Genomic DNA, 24,380 nt, shown 5'->3' on the forward strand with positions numbered 1-24,380 from the left:
TGGAATTAAATAAATTAACATATATCAAAACACATTGGACTTTTGGGTGAAAAGGTAGTAGATAAATCTAAGGCATCATTACAGATGGTAATAATACTAACATATTTATGATCGGTTTTGCTTTCATATGGTTTCTGTATGAAATTAGACTGCTCAAAGTATTTAGTAAATATTATCTAATTAACACAGCACCCTGAGAGCAGGAAAAGATATCAGATACAGATGGTTTAGCTTTTTAAACTTGTCTTAAATCATCGAACCAGTTTTTCCCCACAGTCACTAACAGTCAGGTCGGGCAGCCTTGGCTTCAGCCAGTGGCCTGCTCACCAGTGTCCTCGTGTACCATTATTTCTGCCTCTGGGATTTGTTCCTGCCATTGCAAAACCCAGAGTGTCCTCCCTCCTGTCTTCTGCCTATCGAATCTTACCACCCCTACAAAGTTGGGTTCAAATGCTGTACACCTTTTGTACTGAAATTTAATATTACACACTTCAAGATGTAACTACCTTCTGAGTCATTTAAGTATGTTACCTTGGTCTCCTCAATTTGATTGAAGGAGCCAGGAAGCAGTTAGTTCAGATTCACAGTGGAACCTGGATGATCCGAGAAATGGGGGCCTGCAGAGAAGAAAATGAATTGGCTCCTTAAACATCAGCCAGTATTTAAAAATACTCCCTCTTCATTTGTTACTGGTCTGAACTTTAGTGCCTATACACTTCGTGCACCTACCACCACTTTTTAAGGTCTGTAAATCCTCTCTCTAGGCCGTGTTTACCTGTTTCACTGCTCATCAACGCCTTCAAGAAGAAAAATCAAATCCATCCAGTACAAAAGTTGATTCAGTTACTTAACTGGATTATGAACTTTGTTAGGGCAGGAAGTGTGAAATCTTTGTATCCTTTGGCTCCTTTGCACATACTACCTAATTATTATTATTGACACTTAAGTGACTTGGTTTTCTAAACTTTTAAAAAAATGGAAGTTGTGTTTCTGTAACATATATATTTATAGTGTGATTTATTGGTTGTCATATGTACAGTAATGTTCAATTACTGTTATTTATTCACATAGGAAATGCAGTATTTTCTATTAAGCCTCATAGTATTGAAGCAGTTAATGCATGCTTGCTTTTGATTGTAAAAATGCTTGTATCTTAACTGGTAGTTTAAATTAAAATATTTTTCAGTGGCTGGGAATTGTTATTAGATTTGAATTTGCCTTAAGAGTTGGTTGGATAAAGTAAAAAACATTTTTAAATAGGTGATGCTGTTAAAATATTTCAAATATATGAAACTTTCCCAGGATATATGGACTTAAAAACATCAATATTAATGTTTTCTTCCCATTAGGTACCTGCATTGTGGCGTACTGGCGATACGGGTCATGGCTTGGGGCAATCAGTTGTCCAATCTGTAGACAAACGGTAATGTTTGTGCCCAGAAAACATCATTTATACTAGCTCAGTTTGTAAATTTTTATAGTTTCTGTATCTAACTCCTGAATTATTTTTATGTTTTTAGCAGAACTTCATTTATCCAAAGCTTCTCTGATGTTTCTCCATTATTTTTTTTAATGTCTTTAAGACACCTCAAAAAAAAGGGAATTCCCTTTGATATCCCTTCAGTCATAGTGAAAAACAGCTGGTACACGAACCCTCCCCCAAATCCTAATAAGTCTTTGTTGTAACACCAGCAAGGGAACAACTGAACTGGCAATCAGGCTTAAGCAAATATGCCCTGCATAGACTTCTTTTGAAAAAAATAGTTTTTCAGTTGTACTTTCTTTTTAACCTGCCCATCTGTGGTGAGGGTCCAGACAGCTTTAAATGACGAACAATGCCTTTGAAAAATGTCTCTTGTGGAGCCGTGGCCACGTCGCATCACCCAGAGCAGATTAGCCTGTTACATCAGTACAGATGGTGCCTCCGAGGGACGCGGTGAGGTTTTACGCATGCGTGTTGGAGACTGAAGTGTTACAGTACGCTACCAAACGGCTCAATTTCTTCGACAAACTGGAGAAACAAAATTTTGTTTCGTTTGAAAAATCTGAGAAACTGATATTTTTAGTTTTTAAGTTAATAAATATAGCCAAATGGGACGTTCTATCACTTTTCAGAATTTCCTTTATATTTATATTATTCTTTTCATTTAAAATATATGCCTGTCTGATAATGACTCATGATCAGGTTCACAGACCACCTTTCCTTGGGAAGTCTTCCAGTGCAAACGGAAGTCCCGACCAGGATGGAGAGCTTCCAAGTCAGGATGCCGAATTGAGTGCACGCATTTACTTTTGCTCCCTCTGGCAGCCCCACCAAAACAGGAAAGGCATAAACCCACAGGGACCACCAAGTAAAATAAGATTAGAGAAGGCACAACAGTTGTTCAAAAATTCTTTGTAAAATACAACAGACGTACAGAAAAGAACACAAAATAAAGAGGTACAGCTCGCTGACTTGTCACAAAGCAACGCCTGAGTAGCCGCCACTCAGATGAAGAAACAGAAACTGGCCACAGCCCCAGAAGCCTCCTGAGGACCCCTTCCAAACCTCCCCCCCTCCTTCCCCTCCTAGAGGTAGCTACTATTTGACTGTTATGATAAGCATTTCCTTGATTTTCTTTACAGTTTTATTACCTTAGCATGCTCCTCTAAGATTACTGTTCAGTTTTGCCTAATTTGGGGACTGTATATAAATAAAACCATATAGTGTGCACTGTTAAATACATATACACATACACAGAAATGCACACACGTGTGTGTACCTTTCATCCATTGTTCTGGCTTATCCACTTCCCCCATTGCTGCCTTTTTTGGTTGGAGAGAGGAAGGTTCGAGGCTTTCTCTTCTTTCCTTCTTGCTTCTATCGATACATCCCCAGATTCTGCCTATTTCACACTTTTTACCACATGGTTAGGAGGAAGATCATTTTTTTGTTCCACCTCTCCGGCTGATTTGATGTGTGACACAAGGCAGTTGGCCCTGAAGCTTTTTTGCCAGTGCCACCTCTCATCTTTAGCTCTCTGCCAGCAACACGGAGACCAGGCCGAAGGTCTTGCCCTAAAGAATTAGTTCCACCACCTGCCCCTCTTTCTGGCACTACCTGTGTCTTTTCATAGGGCATATGCGCATTAGCAGGTGGTATCCTTTGGACCACACATAAATTGGCTAGAGGTGAGAAAGGTGGAGATAAACTTGTGGGTTCCCTAACTGCAGTGCGTTCCCACTGCAGTTCATCTACCTGCCCCACCACCTGCTTCACTGGGAACAGTGTGCAGGCTGCTGTCTGTGGCTGGAACATGGTCACCACGTCTCCCCTGGGCGCACACACTGACACGCCAGCGGTCCTACCGCGTCCCTAGGGCGAATGCAAGTGTCAAGTTTTCTGGACACCCCAGACAGAGGAAGTCCTTCCTCTCCAGCATCATTGTAACACCTACCCCAGTGCCTTATGACGGGCTGTTGAACACGTCTCCCTCCCTTTCTATCCTGGGGATTGTGATCACCAAGGCGCAAGGCCACGTTGTCCTTTTTTTGTACGTCTAGCACTTAGCGCAGTGCCTGCCTGGCCCATGTAGGTGGTCAGTTAATATTTAGTGAAAGAATTCATCTTTATTAACAAATTTGTGAAGAGATGGCTGTACCTGCTGTTCCTACCACCTGCTGCTCTTAGGCACTCCTGTGTTTGGCTGTTTGGGAAGCACCTAAGCAGTGGGGTCCTGGTTTTACAGCTGAGCTGAGGGTCAAAACAACAGCGAGATGATTTAAACCCAAATCTATCACGGCTCCTTCCCATATTTATCTCTTTGTACAGTGGCCATTTCTATAGGGGGTGTTATATTTTAAAATATACTTGTTTTTCGAGGTACTGTCATCTTCAGATTACCCGAGTATAGTCCAGGAATATTTGTGTATCCTCCTTACCTCTACCATGGAGGAATCAGGGTTAAATGTATTATGTTATATAACAGTATCAAGAATTACCTTTTTGATTGTAGTAGAGATGGGTGCTTGAGAGCTGGTTCCTGCAACAACTTCATCTCTGTGTGATGCTGGTAGCATTCAAAGATAATTCAGATACCAGAGAGGATAAGGAATCGTGATTTTAATCAAAAAAGAAAGCCCTAATTTTCCTCTCTCAAAGTGATATGTCACTTTGCTCCTGAATATTTTCTCATCATTCTTATATCCTCAAATGTCTGTTAGCCCAAACAGAGGACTACTAACTTGATCCCTGGTGTGGATTGAAAAGTACTTAAACCAGTGCCCATTTTATTTTACAGGAGTTCAAATAACATTTTGAATGGATTTTATTGTAAGGAAATAATAGCTTACTTTCCTCCCCTGTGTTGCCTTTGTTAAAAGAAATGAGCGAAATCTAAATTCAGAAGCTTTTCTCATTCTATTGAATAATAACACAAAATGAAAAAAAATTAATGCTGCAGTAAGGTGTAACAATTCTTTTTCTGTAAATCTACAGGTAACTTTACTGCTAACAGTATTTGGTGAAAATGACCAGTCTCAGGATGCTGTATCATTGCATCAAGATATTAATGATTATAACCGGAGATTCTCAGGGCAGCCCAGATCTGTAAGTAATGTTGTAGCGGGTGCAAAGTTAGAGTGTGATGATACTTCTCTTTTGTAAAGTGAGATTTACCAACAAATAGTCTCTGTGAAAAATCTGTGTGTGTTACGTTAAGTCTTTACTTTTCATTGTTGCTGTCATTCACTGAGTTACAGCTTTCCCAAGGACTACAGTTTTCTATCTTTTAAAAAATGGCATTATAAAACTCTTTATGAAAGTGATACCAGCAAAAAAAAAGCAATAGAAAAAAATTGGAGGGAAAGGTAAAATTATTGACTCCTACGTGATTCTAAAATAGGGTTTGTCTTACGGGAAACTTACAACTGAGAACTTCTGGAGGGAGTTTTACAATTGTGTTTTACTCTATTTTACCCTGGCCCCATTTGAATTTGTTCCCTTAAGTAACCCTAAGTATTGGGGGTTTGGTATGTCAGGTATTCAAAAGCATTCTATTTTTAAAGAGCACATTAATTCTACAGTTGCCCCTCCTCCCCAAAAAGGCATTTGATAGATTAAAAAACCACACTTTACTGACTCATCCCAGTTTTCTCAAAATTTCTCAAAATTTAACAAAGAATTCTAGTAGTGTATGACTAAATATGTACTTGAAAACCCAGAACACACTCAGTACAAATTCGTACTGGAAGCCCAGACTCTGCTCCACGCTCTAGGCTCTGACGTCCACTTGCTCAGCATACATCCCACTGGCACGTTCCTGGCGTCTCGGACAGGAGATGTAACATGCACAACACTGACCCGATCCCTCCTTACCTCAGCCTTACTCAACTCAGTGCTGATGTCCTCTTCTCCCTCATTCCCCTTCTCTGATCTGTAAAGAAGTCCTAACGTGTCTTTTCTGTCTCTTTCTGGGGATGCTGTCATTTCTGCCTCATAACAAGTCCTGTGTTTGTAGCCATCAGACTAGGCCAGGCCACCACCATCTCTTGCTTAGGACAACTGCAGTGGCCTCTTCACTTGGACCTTTTCCTCTGCACAGCAGCCCGAGTAATATTTTGAAAACATAAGTAAGACCACGATGCTCTTGTGTTTTGAAACTTCTGAATTTCTGGAATAATGTCCCAACTCCTGGCTGCGGCTTTCAAGGCCCTGCATGGCCTGGTGCCCCCTCCCCTCCCTCGGGATGCGGCTCTCAGAACACGCTCCAGGCCTTCCCACCTTCGTGCCTCACTCGTGCCATTTCCTCTGCTCGGAATGCTTGTCCCGCTGCTCGCCTCCTGGCTGACTTCCTCATCCTTCAGGTCGGCCCTAGTATGTCTTCCTCGGCGAGGCTGTCCCCGATCAACCAGGGCAGTCTCTGTCATTGCCCTCCGACCTTGTTCATTACCGTTCCCTCAGGAGACGGAAAGCTTCACGAGGGCGAGGACCGTGTATATTTAGTCACTACTGTGGCCTCAGTGTCTGGAATACAGTAGGCCTTAATGTTTGTAGAATTTATGGTTATCCTTAAGATAGAAATGATACTACTACTCCCAGCCAAGAATATAAGCTGTTAAAATGCTTCTGTATTACACAACTGCATAGACTTGGGCTCCCTTGTACATTCTGTTCCTCATTCTGGGACGTCAGGTACATTTAAAGGCATACAGTTTCGCCTGCTGTGGATGGTGACAGGCAAATCTTTTAGTGACAAGAAAAGCTTGACCTGGTCCCTGTTGCCCTCCATGGTTCTTTGGGAGCCTCTTCTGCTGTTTCTGGCCCGGCAGTTTTCTTACGTATCCTCCAGGGGCATCTTAGGACGATTCTTTGAAAATCAGTGTTTCAAATTCAAGAACTACCACTGAACTTAAAAAAATCATTTTAAGATTTTCATTCGTATTTTAAGGTGTGAAGCATACCATTGCTCAGTTATTTTGTGTGCGTCAGATATATACTTAATGAATAAGAAAGCTTGGTATGTGATGAAATTACAATATAATAAAGACATTTAGCTCTTACTTTGATATTCTACCCCAGAGTTAAGAGTCAGATTGTGATTAGTACACAAACATTTCTTAATAACCCATTCCATATTTCTTGTCTGATCACTACAGATTTTGTGTAAACACCACCATATGAGAACTGAACAAAATAGCCCCGATAAAGGACAGAACAGTATTCAAAAGACATACTGGCTGGTCATTAGAATATTTTAAGTAATTTACCATAGACCTTGTGAAAGCTGTATAGCTGTTTTGCTTTAAGTATTAGTTTCTTCCACAGAGAACAGAAAATCAGCATGAGGAGTGATTCTAAAAAGACCATTTTTGTTCTTTTGTGATCAGTTTTCCAAAAGGAGTTACAAGATTTTCTTTGTCTGGTGGGGTTTTTAAAACCGTTTTCTCATCGCTTGCTCAGTTCTTCCCATTTTTGTCTCCATCTCCCTCTCAACTTATTCGGCATTTGTTGGACAAAATACATACTTAGCGTTGGATTTGTGGTATTTATACAGATTGTTAAAAACAGCTGAATTGTGGGCACTGGAATGACCACAGGAAGTGATTTACTTCCTCTGGCCAGTTTCTCTTGCATCTCCCAACCCCTGAGAAGTAAGACGTCAAAGAAGTTAGGTTGAGGAGTCGTCATGGTGCCTCACTACTACACGCGGCCTCATGGTCATGCAGTCAGCTAAGAGCTATGCAGAGGAAGCGAGAAGTTTCCAGTCAGAGAATAAACTTGACTTGCTCAAGGTCATACAAATAGATACTGGTACTGTCTTTTTTTAAAAAAACAACTTTATTTAGATGTAATTTACACGCCATATAGTACCCCTGTTTAAAGTATACGATTCAGTGGGTTTTAGTATATCTACAAAGTAAATATAATCTAATTATTAGTCTGTATATATTCAGAAACCATAATCATTTCCAGAAAGGGTAGGGCCCGGCATTCCAAAAATCTTTGTGGCAATTAATAATTCACTTAAACTCAAGCTAAGCAGAATAAACATCCTAAGAAGGAAATCAGTTTCATTGCTATTCTTAGATGGTCAAAGCCATCAAAGTTGATGTGTCCGTATATACTTATATATTGTCTGGCAATTTATCAAGGTCTTTTATAACAATATCTCTTCTAGTTCTTAACAGTCCTTGTGGCACATACTCAGTTAGTTGCTGACTTATCTCTAGTCGGTTAAACAACTTTCCCCAAGGTCACTTGGCTAGGAAGTGGTCTGTCCAACTTTAAAGCTGAGACTTGAGCTCAAGCCTCAGCCTAGTTCTGCACACTGGGTTCTTTGTTGGTTTATTTTACTAAATTTACAAATTAGAAATAACTTGAGTTTTGTATTACCATGCCCTATGTTTCAAATTTGTTGATATTTTACTTTTCAATTATCTGCAGTAAGACCTATTTTATAAGAACCTAGTAATCAAAGAACTATTTTTAAATAAAATGTGTAACTAGAAAATATGGTTTCAGTGAATACGTGAAACTCCTTCATTCATGCTGAGTTTGTCTGCACGTTGTAAGAAAATTGTATTATTTTTAAGTCTAACACACTAGATACCAAATCACAGTATTTGTTCTTCCCCTACCAGATTATGGAAAGAATTATGGACCTACCCACTTTACTGAGGCATGCATTCAGGGAGGTGTTTTCAGTCGGAGGCCTTTTCTGGATGTTCCGTATCAGGATAATACTTTGTTTAATGGGGGCTTTTTTCTATCTTATATCGCCTCTAGATTTTGTGCCTGAAGCCCTGTTTGGAATTCTAGGCTTTCTCGATGATTTCTTTGTCGTCTTTTTGTTGCTCATCTACATCTCTATTATGTACCGAGAAGTAGTAACACAGAGACTCAACAGATGAGAAAATGAGTGCACTAAAATATTTGAGCCAATGTGTAAAATCAAGCAAAAGGACCATGGCAGTTTAAAGCATTTGAATATTATCTTACAAGTTTAAAACCACTGTATGAGAAACATTTGATTGTCATTTGGCAAATGCCTAGCAATATATGACTGGAATTTTTACGTGTTGCAGGTTCCAATAGTACGGTTAGAATTATAGTGATTAACAACTGTATCTTCATTCTGTGTTTCTATAAAGTTGTGGAAAAAATATGGAATTATATAAAATGTGATGCTTCTGTATCTTCTCCCCCACCAAACTATTCAGGTTAACTGGATGTGTAGTAAGGTATTGTCAAATGTACAGTTTATCCAATTCATCCTTCTCGGTGAGTACCTACATGATAATATACTGCTGTGAGACTCACCTAAGTATTTTGGTTACAATAAAATATTGTACAATATTGGGGAAAAGTCAGTGTTTCTTTGAGCATTTAGGTTTTGTGCATTTGGAGCAGTTCTGCTTTTCCATTCTGATATAATTCTTTGCTACCAGCTGAAGGGGAAAGAAGAAACTTGAACTTTGTTAATTTGATTCCATATTCTGGTTTACAGAACACTTCCTTAAGTGATAGGAGAATTAACAAGTTGTGAGACATTGGACTCCAGTCAGCACGCTTGATATTCTCAGTTATGGCATTTCAGTAAGAGTTTGGTCCTTTTATAGGAACAGTATATAAAAGTTACTTGTAAAGGGAATTTTTGTTTCAGGAACCTGGGTGATACTGCAGACACATAGCAGTTTGGTGCATTCCTGAGGAAGGTGGTTCTCCGTAGCTGTGAGCATCAAAGAACTGAGGAGGGTACTAGGAACACTATTTAAATTTGACAAGAGAAATTACTGGTGAGCTATAGTGACAGAATGTACAGATTTGGTTAGTTTTCTCTTGTCAGAACACTTTTGTAATACTGTCCCTAGATGACAGAATATAGCCCAGATTCATCAGGCCTTATGCAGAATGAGATGATTCAGCAGGCACCTTATCTTGGTTTTTGGATGACTACAGCATAAGTACTTAACGCTCTCTTATGCAGTTTTCCGTTTGAGAAGAATCAAAACCGCAAGTATTACGAAATCTTAACTCCCTCAGCTGGCACTGCCCGTGAGCGACCTGGACAGCAGGGCAGTCCCTGATCCCCAGGGCTCAGGCAGTGTCAGCTCTGCGCCTGGCAGCCACCGCTAGTCATCCTGCCCACTCATGTGTCAGCGAGCCTCACTGTCGCAGTCTTCCAGGTGAATCAGAGGCCATCAACGGATGAGACGCTGAATGATACGTCAGTAGAGTCTTGTGATGTGGGCCTAAGACAAAGCTGCTGCTTGTCACAGAGAAAAACAAAATCCTTAAGTTTAGCACATTGTAATTAAAGCAATTTCTGGCGTACTTTTCATTTAATCCTCAAGAGAGTTAGGTGAAGGAGGCAGGGCATTACCTTCCTTTTCATAGATGAAATCCCTGACGTAGATGAAAGGTATTTTTTTTTGTCTGAAGCCGTGCACAGATAAGTGACCGAACTGGTATTAGACTCCTAGGACTCCTACACGGGGAGAAACTGGGATCCTTTGGAAGACTTTTGGAGCATACTGGATTAGGACAGCTTGGGTTCTCCTAAGAGCAAAGGTCTAGAAAGATTACATATCAAGACTCCACGAATCCTGATTCACCATGTCCAAATCAAACTTCTCATAGGGTGGCACACTTCATAGGAAAACGTTTCAGCTGCAGTCACTAACTTGAGAAGCTAATGAGTAGGCGTTCGTTACACCACCATTTACCAGTCTCGAAACGCATTGCCTACCAATTACAAATTTGGTGTGGGGCTATAGCAATGCCATTTTTGAAAGGATTTAATTTTCTGTGCATGTGTTCTGCTTCAAGTGTCACACTTACAGTTACAATACTTTTATTGTAATATTTGGAATTCCTTCTAAGACTTTCCTGGTAGAGGCGTATTGTACCAACTTTTGTAACATACAAAAACACTGTATGAAGTCTTACTAAGTTGAAAAGGGAATATGCTGGCTTCTCAGAATTTTAGACCTGTTTATTATGTCATCTTTATTGATCAGTGATAATAAATGTAAGAGGGATCCGAGAGTATTTAAAGCAAGTAGAGTCAATCAGTGTTTTAAATTTTTAAACATCATAGCAATACTTCCGTGATTCAGAGTTAGAGCATATAAATCAAAGCAACAGTTTGGATTTTCGTAAACAACAATATTGTAACTTTCAAAAAACAGATGGTCCAGCCCCAGGAGCAGATGATAACTTGGGCAGCTCTGTGGGGAGGGAGACGGAGGAAACAGTTGTTCTAACTGCCCACTAGAACAGTGGTTCCACCTACTACAGTTCTCAGCACTGAAAGCAGCACGGGAAGAAAGGACCGTGCTGGTCCCTGTGGCTGTGCGGATACCTACCTCACAGAGTTGTTTCAGAGGATGGACAGTTTGGTTCAAACCTTGTGATTTCAGAGTTTGTCAAGCAGTGACTCTTTTGAATAAAAGCAACATATCTAAAATTAAAAAGTAGCTGTTATTGTCTGGTTTCTTTGACACTGTCTGCTTTAAAATTCGGAACTCCTGAAATAGCATTCAATATAATGGTTGCAATGGCTTTCTTTTTCACCTCATCACGTTTCTAATAAATTTTAAAATTTAAAACGTAGAAATGTTTTTGAGAAAAATTATTTAATCTGGGCAATCTATATTAATTCTGGACAATAAGGGTGAGATTGGAATCAGTACCCTTGCACCCTGATTCCCCACCCCTATTTCTTTTGAGTGTGTATTTTACTGAAACTGTATAGTTGATAACTGAAATGTTCTTTTCTGAGTCTGAGGGATAGGAAAGGGCACTCAAGGTTTTAAGGCCCTAAGACTTAGAGTCTCCCAAGACCAGGTTAGTAGGCTTTAAGGGCTGCCGACAGGAGGCGATCCTGTCACAGAGATAAAGACAATCGTTGAGCTTTTGCTGTTCAGTCAGAACCAGACCATCTTCACGGTGTCAGTATTTGAAGCGTCGAGTTCCTGACTGCAAGCAAATCTCAGGTGTTATCAGTCGCTGTCCCCTTCACCCACTGCCTCCTCTGACTTGTCCCATGTCCAGAACGGGGCATGAGGGGAGTACACACCCGGTAGACAACACTGAGCATGTCTGAACACTGTCCTTTTTCTTCCAGACTAGTGGCCTTTTAAGGGGAATCTAGTGTGTGACATAGGAGAGGGCTAAGGGCTAAATAAAGATGCTTTAAACTTCACTATATCTAACAGTTTAGATTTTAATTAATTTTAAAACACAAAATTTAAAAATAACTACTTGAAAATATCTAATAATTCAGTTCAAAACACTCACCCTGCTAATCGGTCTTAGAGAAAACCTATAGTTAACATCTACATGGAAATTAATCTTTGTTTCACGAATCCTAGAATGTTACAGCTGTAAGGGACCTTAGAAACTGACTAGTTTTTGTGTTTTCTCTGTGAAAATCAGATAAAACCTATGGATAGCTCCCCCAGAAAAATGCATATATACACATATGTATAGTTTTGATTCATTTTCAGGGGATTCAAAGAGCTGACCATTCATGGATTCCAAATTAGGAATTCCTCAGTCCTACAGCCTAACCCTACAGATGAAGATAATGAGGCCCAGAGAGAATGAATGTGAGGGTATTTTAAAATAAAAACTGTTTATAGAAAAAGCAGCATAGTTGGATAGAAACTAAAATCTAAACTGTTAGAGATCAGTGAGTTTAAGGCATCTTTAGGCCTTAGCCTTCTCCAACATCAAAACAAGTGGCATATTTTTCTTCAGTTTATCAAGCAAGAAGACAAAGTGTACCCTTCTAGAAAAACTGAGACAAAACCTACCCTTTTCAAGTCAAGGGTTGAATTTTCCTTTTTCCCTAAAAAGTGTTCTATTAGTAAATGAATTAGCTCCCGGCCTCTTAAGACTCTGAAGAACATCAAACTTCTAACTATCCTTCAGTTCATCCCTATTTATTCCCTTTCCCTTAAATGGTCATATAAAGCTACGCATATATTCACTTTCGATATTTACTGAAGTGGTCAGATGAAGAGATCATAAGAGCATATAAACATCTCTCTCATTCTCTAAAAACAAATGGCAGTTTTGCCTATCTTGTGTGGCCCTTGTTTGCTTAATAAGCTATTTTATTAAAGTAGAACAAATACCAAACATCTTATAAAGGTCAGATGATGAATTATCATAAAGTGAACACACCGTTTAACCATCACTTTGGTCAAAAGATGCATTACCACCATCCCATAAGCCCCCCTTCATTGCCTCTCTCCCCAAAAGTAGCCTCTTCTGACTTTAGTTTTACCTACTTTTGTTTTTTTACTCTACAAAAAACAATCATATATTGTATTTCTTTTGTGTCTGACTTCTTCAACATTATGTTTGTTAAGAATCATCCAGGTTGTGGGACTGCTTTATTTTGATTGCTGTATAGTATTCCACTGTATGACTGTACCACGACTTACTCAACTATTGATGGATGTTTGGGTTGCTTCCATCAACATTTTTAAAAAGCAGACAATCATCTTTGAAAAGTAAAAATGCTTCCTTGAAGTCGCCCCTTGACAAGTAAGGAACAGTTATTCCAGCCTTAGGAAATGTTAAGAAATGGGCAAAGGAAAAGGAGAAGCCAATGATGGGTGCAGGTTAGTTTAGAGGTAGTGAAAATTATTTTTCTATTAAGCAAATAAATTGATTTGCAGACCACACGGTGAAAATTTAGTTCGGGGGACTGTTTTTTACAAAGAAAAATACAACCTTCAGTTCAGTTCAGTAATATATATATTTTAATTACATGCAATTCACCTTACCAGTAAATTTACCATTTTGAAATAAGGAAACATTAGGATAATAGTCAACAAATAATAAAAATGTTTATTTCATTTCCAAGTTATGGATAGCTAGAAGACAGAAGGGGAGGGGAGAACAGAACTTGGCTGAGGGAAATCCAACCAAACGACTGAAATGACCGGATCACAAGCCTCAAAAGGGCACCCCGGACTGGCTGGGGAGCTTCCACGCTTCTTTAGTAGCCTGCATTCCCAACCTCAGAACTATTTATACTTTCTTTCACGTCTGACATTCCTCAGTCCTACAACCCCAAAACTTCCAGAATCACTCCCACCCCTCCAAGGCCGCTATCCTATTGGGGGACATAGTTCTTTTTTTTTTTTTTAAGGCCATCAGCATCTCAGTAAAAGGCACCACCGTCCATTTATCTTAACTGCTCCAGCCCGAAACTCACGCTCAAATCACCCCCGATATCTTGATCCTTTTCCTCCTCACTCTCATTTCCATCCATCAGCAAGCCCTGGTGCTTCTGCCCCTTACACGTATCTCTGCTGCCACCACCTTAGGCCAAAGCTGCCAACCTCTTGCTTGCCTGAAACAGCCCCTTAGTTGGTCGGCTCACTTTCGCTGTTGCCCGTCGCTGATAAACTCTTCCTTTAACAGCCAGAATGACTTTTTCAAAATGTGTATTAGATCACATCTCTCCCCTGCCTAAAATGGCTCAGCGGCTTCCCACTGCGCGAACATCCAGACCAACAACTTGCTGCTCTTCAACCTCACTTCATGCCCTCCTTCCCTGGGTCATGGGCTCGACCACACAGCCTCCATTCAGCTTCCAGAAAAGACACAACTCCTTCCTGCCTCAGGGTCGTAGCACACACTCCCTAGGCCAGGAACGCTCTCCCCAGCCTGCCCACCTTCCTTCTTTACACCGCTACGTTTTTCCCTTCCTCTGGTTCTCAGATTCAACGGCCCCCTTCTCAGACAATAGGCAGTGACCTCTCCTCCGTCCTCATTCATCCTTCCAGCGTTCTAACGTATTCGGGCATCTTCGCACAGTGCGATTCTCTTTCTATTTTTTATTGTCCGCCTTCCCCTCAGTAGAACATAAGCGCTATGAAGACGGGGGCTATACTAGTCTTGCTCACTTCACCACGAGCCACAAGATTATCGGCACCCACGGAAGAGGCAAAACCTCCCTCCGACTGAAAGGCGCGTCAGCTGTTGGCGATTCCCGACGCAGCACCTGGGGACGGATAACTGAGATCGCTACAGCAGCCAACAGCCTCGGCCCGCCGGCTGCGTGCGGGCGTCCGCCTTCGCTGCTAGGCGCCGGGGCCTGGGCTCCTCAGAGCCTCGCGATACCTGAAGAGGCAGGTAAGGCGATGGAGGCCAGCGGGCTGGGAGAGGAGGAGTCCACCTAGTTCTAGGAATCACGCCATCTGTGGCCGCGCTTTCAGAGAAACGAGCGCAACTGCCCAACGGCCTCAGGTTTACACCTGCCTTGCTTTAGCCCAGTGGACCCAACAAACCGTCTAGCTCTCCACCCTACACCGTCCGGGATAAGTAACCCAGGGAAGCACCGTGGGGGCGGAACCAGCCCAGGGCTCCCGCCCCCTCCCCCTCCCCTCCCCCCCCCAGGCAGTTCCTTCTTCCTTCCGGAAGCTCGGAAGCCCCGCCCACTTGCGCAACGCCGAGCCCGCCGCGCGACACGCCGGGCCTCAGCCAATGGCCTACGTACCAGGGAACGTTACCTCTGACCTCAGGGCTAATCAGAAACAGTAGGACGAACTCCTCGCGAGAGGTGAGGTTGAAGCTGCCTCCGCCATTTTGGAGATGGGAGACGGGCGATGGCTGTGGTCCTTCTGCTAATGCAAACAACAAAACGAGCACATGAGTCACTCCGAATGAGGCTCTCATCACTCTAACTGCTGACCAAAGCTACAGAAGCAGCGAGGGTGTCAAAGCCGAGCGCGGCGACATTGATAGCAGCCTCAACTGCCTGCTGGGGCGGCAGAAGTTAAGTAACTGAGGACCGGAAGGATGGTGCAGTCCTGTTCCGCCTACGGCTGCAAGAACCGATACGACAAGGATAAGCCCGTTTCTTTCCACAAGTAAGTACTCTGCGCGCCTCGTGGGCTCGGCCCCTAGTGGGGCCGGGGGCGCGCGGCCGTGCTCGGGGGCGGAGCCAGGCGCGTGTCCGCGCGAGACCTGTGAGAGGGGCGGGGCGAGGGGCGGAGCTAGGGGCGGGGCGCCGTCGGGTGCTCCGGGCCTGGAGCGGTGGGCTCGTCCCTGGAGTAGCCGCCGGCGCCCCGCCCCGGGTGGCGCGTTCTCGGCGCGCGTCGCCGCGGCGGCCTGTCCTCGCGCTTAGGTTCGCGCGCCGCTCGGGGTGGTAGGTTCGGGGCCCGTGGGCGATGCCTGGAGCCCCGGCGGGTCGTGAGGTCGCCAGACCCGGAGGCAGCTGGGTTTCATCAGGCGGGTCACGGAGTAGGCAGATGGTAATGAGTCTTTAGAGGGGAGGCTGAAGCAGCAGCAGCGACGGAGAAGGCCCGCGTTTCCCTCCCTGCTGGAGGGGGCGTGGGGCGGTCCAGCGTCGCAGCCGTTAGGACTGACTTGGCCAGGCGTCCGGGAGGATGTTTTGGACCCAGTTTCTAGGACCCCACATTCAAGGACCAGTGAGTTTCCCAGAAAGGTTCAGGTACTGCCAAGATGAAGAGCTGTGTTTCGCGCACAGCGGCAGCGTGGGCAGTAGCAGGGTATCGTGCGTGGGGAAGAGCAGCCTCGGAGGGAACGCGGCCCACCGCCCTCGGGGCTGCCTCATCCGGGAGGTGCCGCGGCCGGAGTCCTAGGAGGGCCGGTCTTCTCTTGAGAAGAAAACCGCAGAACGGAATGATAGTGATCGTCTGATGTCTGCACGGTGCCATTTTCATTCAGCCAAATTCAGTGTTCACAAGTTTTACTACGTTAAGAAAATGTGGCCGTAACTTACGACTGTAAGTGGATAGATAATAGCTAAAGAAATGAGTTAGTGGTAAATCATACAAATTAGTTATAGCTAAGTAATTACAAAAACAAAAGCAAATATTCAGTTTCGGGGTGGGGACCTTTTATCTTTAACAGGGAATGTGGGTGCATTTTTTTCTTTTTTTTAAAAATTTTTGGCTGTGTTGGGTCTTCGTTTCTGTGCGAGGGCTTCCTCTAGTTGTGGCAAGCGGGGGCTACTCTTCATCGCGGTGCGCGGGCCTCTCACTATCGCGGCCTCTCTTGTTGCGGAGCACAGGCTCCAGACGCGCAGGCTCAGTAGTTGTGGCTCACGGGCCTAGTTGCTCCGCAGCATGTGGGATCTTCCCAGACCAGGGCTCGAACCCGTGTCCCCTGCATTAGCAGGCAGATTCTCAACCACTGTGCCACCAGGGAAGCCCAATGTGGGTGCATTTATAGGTTTGATAGAATATGAGAGGAACAGAAATAAGAGTGTCTAGAACATAGATCTTTTTTTTTTAAGATTTTAATAAAAAAAAATTTTTTTTATTTTTGGCCGCGTTGGGTCTTTGTTGCTGCGCACGGGCTTTCTGTAGTTGCGGCGAGCGGGGGCTGCTCTTCGCTGCCGTGCGTGGACTTCTCATTGCGGTGGCTTCTCTTGTTGTGGAGCCTGGCGCAGGGGCTCAGTAGCTGTGGCTCACGGGCTTTGTTGCTCCGCGCCATGTGGAATCTTCCTGGACCAGGGCTCGAACCCGTGTCCCCCTCATTGGCAGGCGGATTCTTCTTATCCACTGCGCCAACAGGCAAGTCCCTTTAAAGAGATCTTGAGAGTGTTCATGTTTCCCCTTCCGAGAAGGGGATAGAACACTTAACACTTCCAGGATTCGGTTCAGTATGTCCTAATATTACCTCTTGATTTATTAGAATTTCTGAAAGCTGATGAATTGACCTCCAGGACTTCCAAAGTGAAGGAGTACGTCTGGAGATGGAGATGTGATCAAAGGCATTCAGTTCCCACCTCCCCATTTCTAATGATGTGGCAGAGGGAATCTAAACATAGGGAAGACCCTTCATTGGCACTGCAGACTCGTTAAGGATGACATTCACACATCAGAACTACTGAGTTTCTGCTGGCTGTTAAATAGTCGATTTAATCGAAAGAAGGGCTAACCTGCCTCTCAGCCCTTATCTAAAAGAACAGTTTTGGGAAGTAAATGGGAAAGATCTTGACCTCCGAAAGAACCTGCATTGTAGTCCTTGGGTCTGGAGGCCCTGAGTGCTGAGTTTTACCACTGATTGTACCATGTTTGTACTTCTAGAGGCACTCCCAGCAGGAACCTTCTAGGAGTCCTTTTCTCGCTTTCTCCCTGATGGCAGTGGGAACAGCTATGCTGGGCAAAGAAAAGGGACTGCCCCGACGGTGGGTTAGAGCTTCCTGACCACAGCAGAGTCAGGCTCAGGCGTACCTCACTTGGAAGAGGAACTGTGGAACACAGATTCAAAACACCCTTTTTTGGCTTCTTTCCAATCCCCCCAGCTCACTAAATCCTTGACCTGGAAGAAGAAAATCACAATAAGTTTAAGCCCTTCCTAGCTCTCTTTATCTGGGCCTAATGGACATATTTCAGTTGATTAAGAGGTAATTCGAAATGAATACTTTTCTTTATTTCTTTCTCACTATGATTTGACTAATTTGATTAATTCATATTTGTCAGACTGGTTCTAAGAGAACCAAAAGCTTCTTTTTCTCAGTACATAGTTATAAATGTGTAATTTTGTTTTGCAATACACAGAAAATCACTGGTGAAAAAATAATTAATACAAATTCACTCTATAGCATGTATTTTTACCTGAAACTTTTAGTGTCTTCAGTATAAAAGTTAAGCAGGGGCTTCCCTGGTGGCGCAGTGGTTGGGAGTCTGCCTGCCAATGCAGGGGACACGGGTTCGAGCCCTGGTCTGGGAGGATCCCACATGCCGCGGAGCAACTGGGCCCGTGAGCCACAACTGCTGAGCCTGAGCGTCTGGAGCCTCTGCTCCGCAACAAGAGAGGCCGCGATAGTGAGAGGCCCGTGCACCGCGATGAAGAGTGGCCCCTACTCGCCGCAACTGGAGAAAGCCCTCGCGCAGAAACGAGGACCCAACACAGCCAAAAATAAAAAAAATAATAAATAAATAATAAATAAAAAATTAAAAAAAAAAAAGTTAAGCATTAAAAACAGAGATGAACAGATAGTGGACCTATACGATTTACCCTTGTGTATTTAGATGTGTGTGGAATCCCTGTATCTGTTAGTGAAGGTTATTTACAATATCGCTGCACATGGGCCTTGACCCCAGCCTCCCATCACTTAACTCTGCCACCTGCGTGCATCTATCCACATGGCTACCTTTTAATAAGAATATTTTTATATTATGTAAATTCTTAATCAGCCTGTCCTGTTTAGATTGTGTATGTCATTGTATCTGACATTCTTATAACTGCTGTGTGATCAATCAGATTCCTGTAAGAAATATTGCTTTTTAAGAAGAACAAAGATACCATGCTGGGAGGGGTGACTTATATTCCACATTAGTGGTGGTCACTTTAGTTATAGGATTTTAAAAGAAGTACATTTTAAAAAAATTTACTTGATTCAAGTCTAGTTGATTTACAATGTTGTGTTAGTTTCTGCTGTACAGCAAAGTGATTCAGTTATGCATATGTATACATTCTTTTTCGTATTCTTTTCCATTATGATTTATCTCAGGATATTGAATATAGTTCCCTGTGCTATACAGTAGGACCTTGTTGTTTATCCATTCTCTATATGTAATAGTTTGTATCTGCTAATCCCAAACTCCCACTCCATACCTCCCCGTCTCCCACCCTTGGCAACCACAAGTCTGTTTTCTATGTCAAAACAAGTACATTCGCAACAAACTAAGGTAGTAAGGACACAACTAAACACTGTCAAAAAAAAAAAAAAAAAGATTCGCAGGGCTGGTGTTTTTGTTTTTTTTTTAAAGAAATTCACGTTCTTTTATTTATTTATTTATTTATTTATGACTGTGTTGAGTCTTCGTTTCTGTGCGAGGGCTTTCTTTAGTTGCGGCAAGTGGGGACCACTCTTCATCGCGGTGCGCGGGCCTCTCACCATCGCGGCCTCTCTTGTTGCGGAGCACAGGCTCCAGACGCGCAGGCTCAGTAATTGTGGCTCACGGGCCCAGTTGCTCCGTGGCATGTGGGATCTTCCCAGACCAGGGCTCGAACCCGTGTCCCCTGCATTGGCAGGCAGATTCTCAACCACTGCGCCACCAGGGAAGCCCAGGGCTGGTGTTTCAATCAAATTCCTCCTTGGTGTGTTAACACCGATGTAAGCTAATTCTTTTCTAAGCGGGAAAGTCTGGGTGTGCCTTTTTTTTGAATAAGGTTGGAAAACTGAATTATGTCATCTTCTTAGGTTTCCTCTTACTCGACCCAGTCTTTGTAAAAAATGGGAGGCAGCTGTCAGAAGGAAAAACTTTAAGCCCACCAAGTACAGCAGCATTTGCTCAGAACACTTCACTCCGGACTGCTTTAAGAGAGAGTGCAACAACAAGTTACTGAAAGAGGACGCTGTCCCCACAATATTCCTTTGTACTGAACCACATGACAAGGTAATAAGTGTTTTAAAATATTGGGTGGTTTTCTGTTTATAAAATTAATGTGTTCACTGTGGAAAATCCAGAGTAGTGTTAAGAAAATAAATGTTGCCTGGAACCCATCACTTGTAAATAACCACTGTTCACAGTGAAATACTTTTTAAAAATACAAAGTGCGGTTTATTAAAGTTAAATATCCTCACGCTAAGAAACTCAATCTAGCTTCATAACTTACTTTGAGATCACTCTGTAGTCCTACTTACATGTTGATAAGTTTTGATTTTTCTTTGTCAGTGATAGTTCAAAGTATTTTTCCCCTCAGTTTTAAGTGCTTAGTATTTAATTAAATCTTAATAATCATTCTGTGTTTCTTGCATCCCATTTCTACTTCAGAAAGAAAAGTACAATTAAAACTTGAACTGTTTTCTCATTTTAGAATGTTTCTATACCGAGGAGACAGAAATGAGTCTAGTATTCTTAAATTCCACAGACGAGTTCTTGTGAACTGTTTCGTCATGAAACTGAAATGTGCTCTGCATCTTTGTTTTAGAAGGAAGATCTTCCGGAGCCCCAAGAACAGCTTCCCCGACCTCCTTCAACACCCCCCGTTTCCCAGGTCGATGCTGCTATCGGGTTACTCATGCCTCCTCTTCAGACCCCTGATAACCTCTCCGTGTTCTGTGACCACAACTACACTGTGGAGGACACCATGCACCAGAGGAAGAGGATTCACCAGCTTGAACAGCAAGTAGAGAAGCTCAGAAAGAAGCTCAAGACCGCACAGCAGCGGTGCAGAAGACAGGAGCGGCAGCTGGAGAAGCTGAAGGAGGTCGTGCACTTCCAGAAGGAGAAAGACGACGTCTCCGAGCGGGGTTATGTGATTCTACCAAATGACTATTTTGAAATAGTTGAAGTCCCGGCATGAAGAGTGAAATCTGTGTTGGTGTTCAATGGGGCAATACCACCTGCCCTCTTCTAGCCTGTAGAGGAGTTTCATTTGAAAAAAATTACACTTGGTCACTTGTATAAAAACAATTCAGAATATTTTTTTAAAAGAATAAATTAGATATATACTGTAAAATTGTAAATGTTTTGTTTGTAATTTCAGGGTTTTTACATTTTAACAAAATATTTTAAAAGTTATAAACTAGCTTCATTGTAAGTTGGTTTCAAGATTGGGGATTTTTGTTTCTTAATTTGAGTATTTATAGAAATGATATGAAAATAAAAAGTAAAGAGAATGATAACAGTGCAGTAAGGATGATTTAAGTTTAAAGTTTAAAATTTTAAATGAACAGTTTATTGAGAGAACTTAGTCACATTTTAAATCAGAAGCATGGGGCAATAACGTCTCAGAATATATATATATATATATATATATATATATATATATTCTTATTCACATATTCTTATTTGTAAAGTCAGCAGATTCATTTATCTTTCTTAATCACTTATCAAAGATAAATTGGCAAGTCAATACTTAAAAAAAAAGGTTGGTTGTCTTTAGAGCAGAAAATGAGTCATTCCATACCTACTCAAAATGGTTAAAAGACTTTAAAGAATGGATTTTTAAAAAGTGGACCCTTCTTTTCCCCCCACTGTCTGGCATTATAGAATTAGAAGCATGTCTCCACTGGAAGATACACTCTCCAGTAAGCAAAGTAGGCATTGTTATCAGTGAGGTAATGACCAATGACCAATGGGGGCTGATCCGTGGCTTGCCTTTTTCTTTCACTGCCCCGAGCTAAGGGACATCCAGTCCCCAACTGTAGGTGTACCTGCATCCAGATCTCTGCCAGATGTGTTGTGTGGGTAGAGTCTGACTTGTTCCATAAGGTGGAAATCTTGCACTTGACTAATTGATTTTGGTCAAGGCTTCACATAATAAACGATTTCTTCACTTTTACCACAAGTTAGAAATTACATCCCATTTACCTTAAGGAGTGATTTGCATTCAAAAGCATCCTAATAGGTAAAGTTTATTTTACTTAATGCCGAGACTCAAATACTGAGGTTTCTGTTCAAACTGTGAGTTGTGTTCTGACTTTGTGAGAAAGTTTACATATATTTGAAATGAAAACCGTTCTGAGTAAACAAGTACTGCTGTAGGAGTTACCTACTGAGATTTAGAGTAACTACTCCAACTGTAATTATTTCATATTTCAAAGTGCTGCACAGACCTTTGAAGGCTGTATTAAAGATACGCAGCGGTGATGTCCAAGAGTGTCTTTTGAAGACCTGATTTTCAGTGTAATTCACTGCCATGCCAGTACTTTGATTCATGGAGATTCGACTTTTTCTGAACCAGTATTTCAAAAATAGAAAATTATGATTACTTGAAATTATATCATCTGATAACACTTAGAACTAACTCTAAGGAATCAGGATTTTTTTCTAGTTATTCATGAGTCTCATCACTGATTTTAGAAGCCACAAAATCTGTAAGTAGTTTGTTGTTACATTTCATCTCTAGCGATTCCTGGAGAATATGTGGGTAAATATTTTGCAAAGTATATATCTTAAATCTAAATTGTCATCTACGTAAAAAAAATCTGTGTGTGTGTGTGTGTCCATGTCCTCAGAACCAAGAATCCAACACTGAATTGTAAAAGTGATCATCATAATTACTTAGTGTCTTAGCGTTATGATTTAACCTGAAGCTACTTTTTTTTCATGAGACATAAATCCCTATTTGGAGAGAACTGAGCAAGCAGCCTGTATACCAACTGTTTGCATTTAAATCATTTATTATGTTTAACATAGGGAGTTTGAGGTACAGGCGCTTATTTCTGAATTTGAAAGGAACATTTGTTGAAATGTTTTAAAAATTCATTTTGTTAAAATTCACTTTGTCTATTGTATCATTTACGACATTGCCAAGAGAAGGAGAACATTTAGGCTAAAATAGGTCCTCTTCAATCATAGTGAAACTTAGTCTGAAACACATCAGGGACAAGGTCTCAGTCTGGAACAAGTGGGGAGGAGACCCTTGTGAGTTTCACCATAGTATGAAAGATGACATTTATTTTAAGCACCGATAGTGACATCCTAAAGTTTCCATCTATGAATGATATAATTCGGCAATATCAGAAGAAATAACTGTTTCTTAATAGAACTGCTAGGAAAACTGTAGAATTTTAGAATTAGAATGGACCTAGAAATCACTGAACACTTGCCTAACCTCCAAACCCTGCAGAATCCCTTTGTGAAATACTCCTGACAACTGGACATCTGTCCTCTGTATGCCATTTACATTTAAGCAATTCTGTTCAGATTCTTTAAAATGGGTTTCTGGAATAGAGTAGAATTTGTTGCCACTTTTTAAAATACTTGTTTATAATGCAACTATAAACTTTGCTTTAAACTACTGCATAGTTTGAACTATCAAATTCCAAATTAAAGAAGTTTCAAAATTTTGTAAAATAATCTAAATGTTTATTAGTTGTGTACCTGTTATGTGTACTAAAAATAATTCTGTCATTACAGTAAAGAAACATTGGTGTCTAAAGTTATTAGCAGAAATTTTTGCTTGGAAATTCAAATACATGAGGAGATTTTTTCTTTTAACTATAATTTGTGTAATCCCTTTCTTAGAAATATAACCATAATGGTGAAGGCAGTTAAAAGTTTCACTTGATACGGGTTTTTTTTTTTTAGATTGAAGTAATATTCTCTGATCATCTTTAGTTATTTAAAAAATTATGCACACATACACATACCCACAACCTATGGCTTTTATAAAATCAGTCATAAGTGACATAATATATCTAAAAGTCCATGTGATCTATGAAAGAAAACTCCAGCTGTATTCCAGAATTTTAAAAAGATAGCCAACTATGAATAGCATTTAAAGGAAAAAGAGAACAGATTTGCTTGTTTGGTTATTACTCTTCCTGATATTGGGGACCCTGTGAATTGGATAAGCAGTGAGTGAAGAACATTGCTCTTGGCTGATGGTAACCGGTGTTGCTGGACATTATGGTTTTATATAGTTGTGTATTAAAATACAGTCCTTGATGTGAAAGAAAAATATCCAAGCAAACAGTGATTTACACACAAGCAAAAAAGCAATTATATGTTTGGCCTTAAAATAACAATAGTTTGCTTGAAATAATATTCTCTTACAATTCCATGTCTGGATACATTTTTTGTTTTACCTTGGATGTGGTTTTACTGAGATTTTTTTCTGAATGATACATATTTTTTTAAACTCTCAAAATCTTCAGAATTTTTATTCATTTCTAAATTCATAGTTTGGGTTTAGAGATTATAAAAGTTTCATTTTTTAAACGTCATAAAGGATATGAATAAACTCATTGTTTTAAAGTATTTTTGGTGAGACAAACTGCACAGTATTAACAATTAGTAGGTAAACAACTTCTGGATTGGCTGCATGAGAAGCTCTGAACTCCTCCACACCATAACTACCATTAAGTGGTGAAAAAAAAAAACATTTAAAATCTGTGCATGTTGTCCTAAGGGCATACAGCAGATGAACATTCAGGAACATCTAA

General features: G+C 41.3%; 2 protein-coding genes and 1 long non-coding RNA gene across 12 annotated transcripts in view; 2 read left to right on the top strand and 1 right to left on the bottom strand.

Moving 5' to 3' along the window:
- The window catches only part of RNF170 (ring finger protein 170), a 29,700-nt gene extending 18,751 nt beyond the window's left edge, over positions 1-10,949 (top strand). For all 8 annotated transcript variants that reach the window (XM_036838759.1, XM_036838758.1, XM_036838761.1 and 5 more), the window contains 3 exons: positions 1,350-1,423; positions 4,478-4,588; positions 8,122-10,949. In XM_036838759.1, coding sequence (XP_036694654.1) covers positions 1,350-1,423; positions 4,478-4,588; positions 8,122-8,391 — 455 coding nt within the window. In that variant the 3' untranslated portion in view covers positions 8,392-10,949. The remainder of the gene's footprint in view (positions 1-1,349; positions 1,424-4,477; positions 4,589-8,121) is intronic.
- A 2,683-nt stretch (positions 10,950-13,632) lies between these two features.
- LOC118887882 lies at positions 13,633-15,088 on the bottom strand. The gene is made up of 2 exons (XR_005018192.1): positions 15,003-15,088; positions 13,633-14,507 (listed from the first exon to the last, which is right to left on the bottom strand). It is a non-coding gene; the product is annotated as an uncharacterized LOC118887882 (long non-coding RNA).
- Positions 15,073-23,350, top strand: LOC118887880 (THAP domain-containing protein 1). 3 transcript variants are annotated; one of them, XM_036838766.1, is made up of 3 exons: positions 15,073-15,375; positions 19,686-19,881; positions 20,417-20,942. In XM_036838766.1, exons 1-3 carry the CDS (start codon positions 15,305-15,307, stop codon positions 20,789-20,791), a joined length of 642 nt encoding a protein of 213 aa, XP_036694661.1. In that variant the 5' UTR covers positions 15,073-15,304; the 3' UTR covers positions 20,792-20,942. The 3 variants fall into 3 exon arrangements, 2 of the variants coding, with proteins under 2 accessions (XP_036694661.1, XP_036694662.1); XR_005018191.1 differs by lacking the exon at positions 15,073-15,375 and adding an exon at positions 15,544-16,254 and having other exon boundaries at positions 20,417-20,631; XM_036838767.1 differs by lacking the exon at positions 15,073-15,375 and adding an exon at positions 15,548-15,959 and having other exon boundaries at positions 20,417-23,350.
- Positions 23,351-24,380: the final 1,030 nt, after the last annotated feature.

Source organism: Balaenoptera musculus, chromosome 21 (assembly GCF_009873245.2).
Source record: "Balaenoptera musculus isolate JJ_BM4_2016_0621 chromosome 21, mBalMus1.pri.v3, whole genome shotgun sequence".
NCBI classification, from domain to species: domain Eukaryota; kingdom Metazoa; phylum Chordata; class Mammalia; order Artiodactyla; family Balaenopteridae; genus Balaenoptera; species Balaenoptera musculus.

Excerpts from the sequence above, each read along its gene's own strand:
- LOC118887880 (XM_036838766.1), top strand. The coding sequence starts at position 15,305 with ATGGTGCAGTCCTGTTCCGCCTACGGCTGCAAGAACCGATACGACAAG. Across the intron at positions 15,376-19,685 it reads AAGCCCGTTTCTTTCCACAA|GTTTCCTCTTACTCGACCCA; the intron begins GTAAGTACTCTG and ends TCATCTTCTTAG. Across the intron at positions 19,882-20,416 it reads GTACTGAACCACATGACAAG|AAGGAAGATCTTCCGGAGCC; the intron begins GTAATAAGTGTT and ends TCTTTGTTTTAG.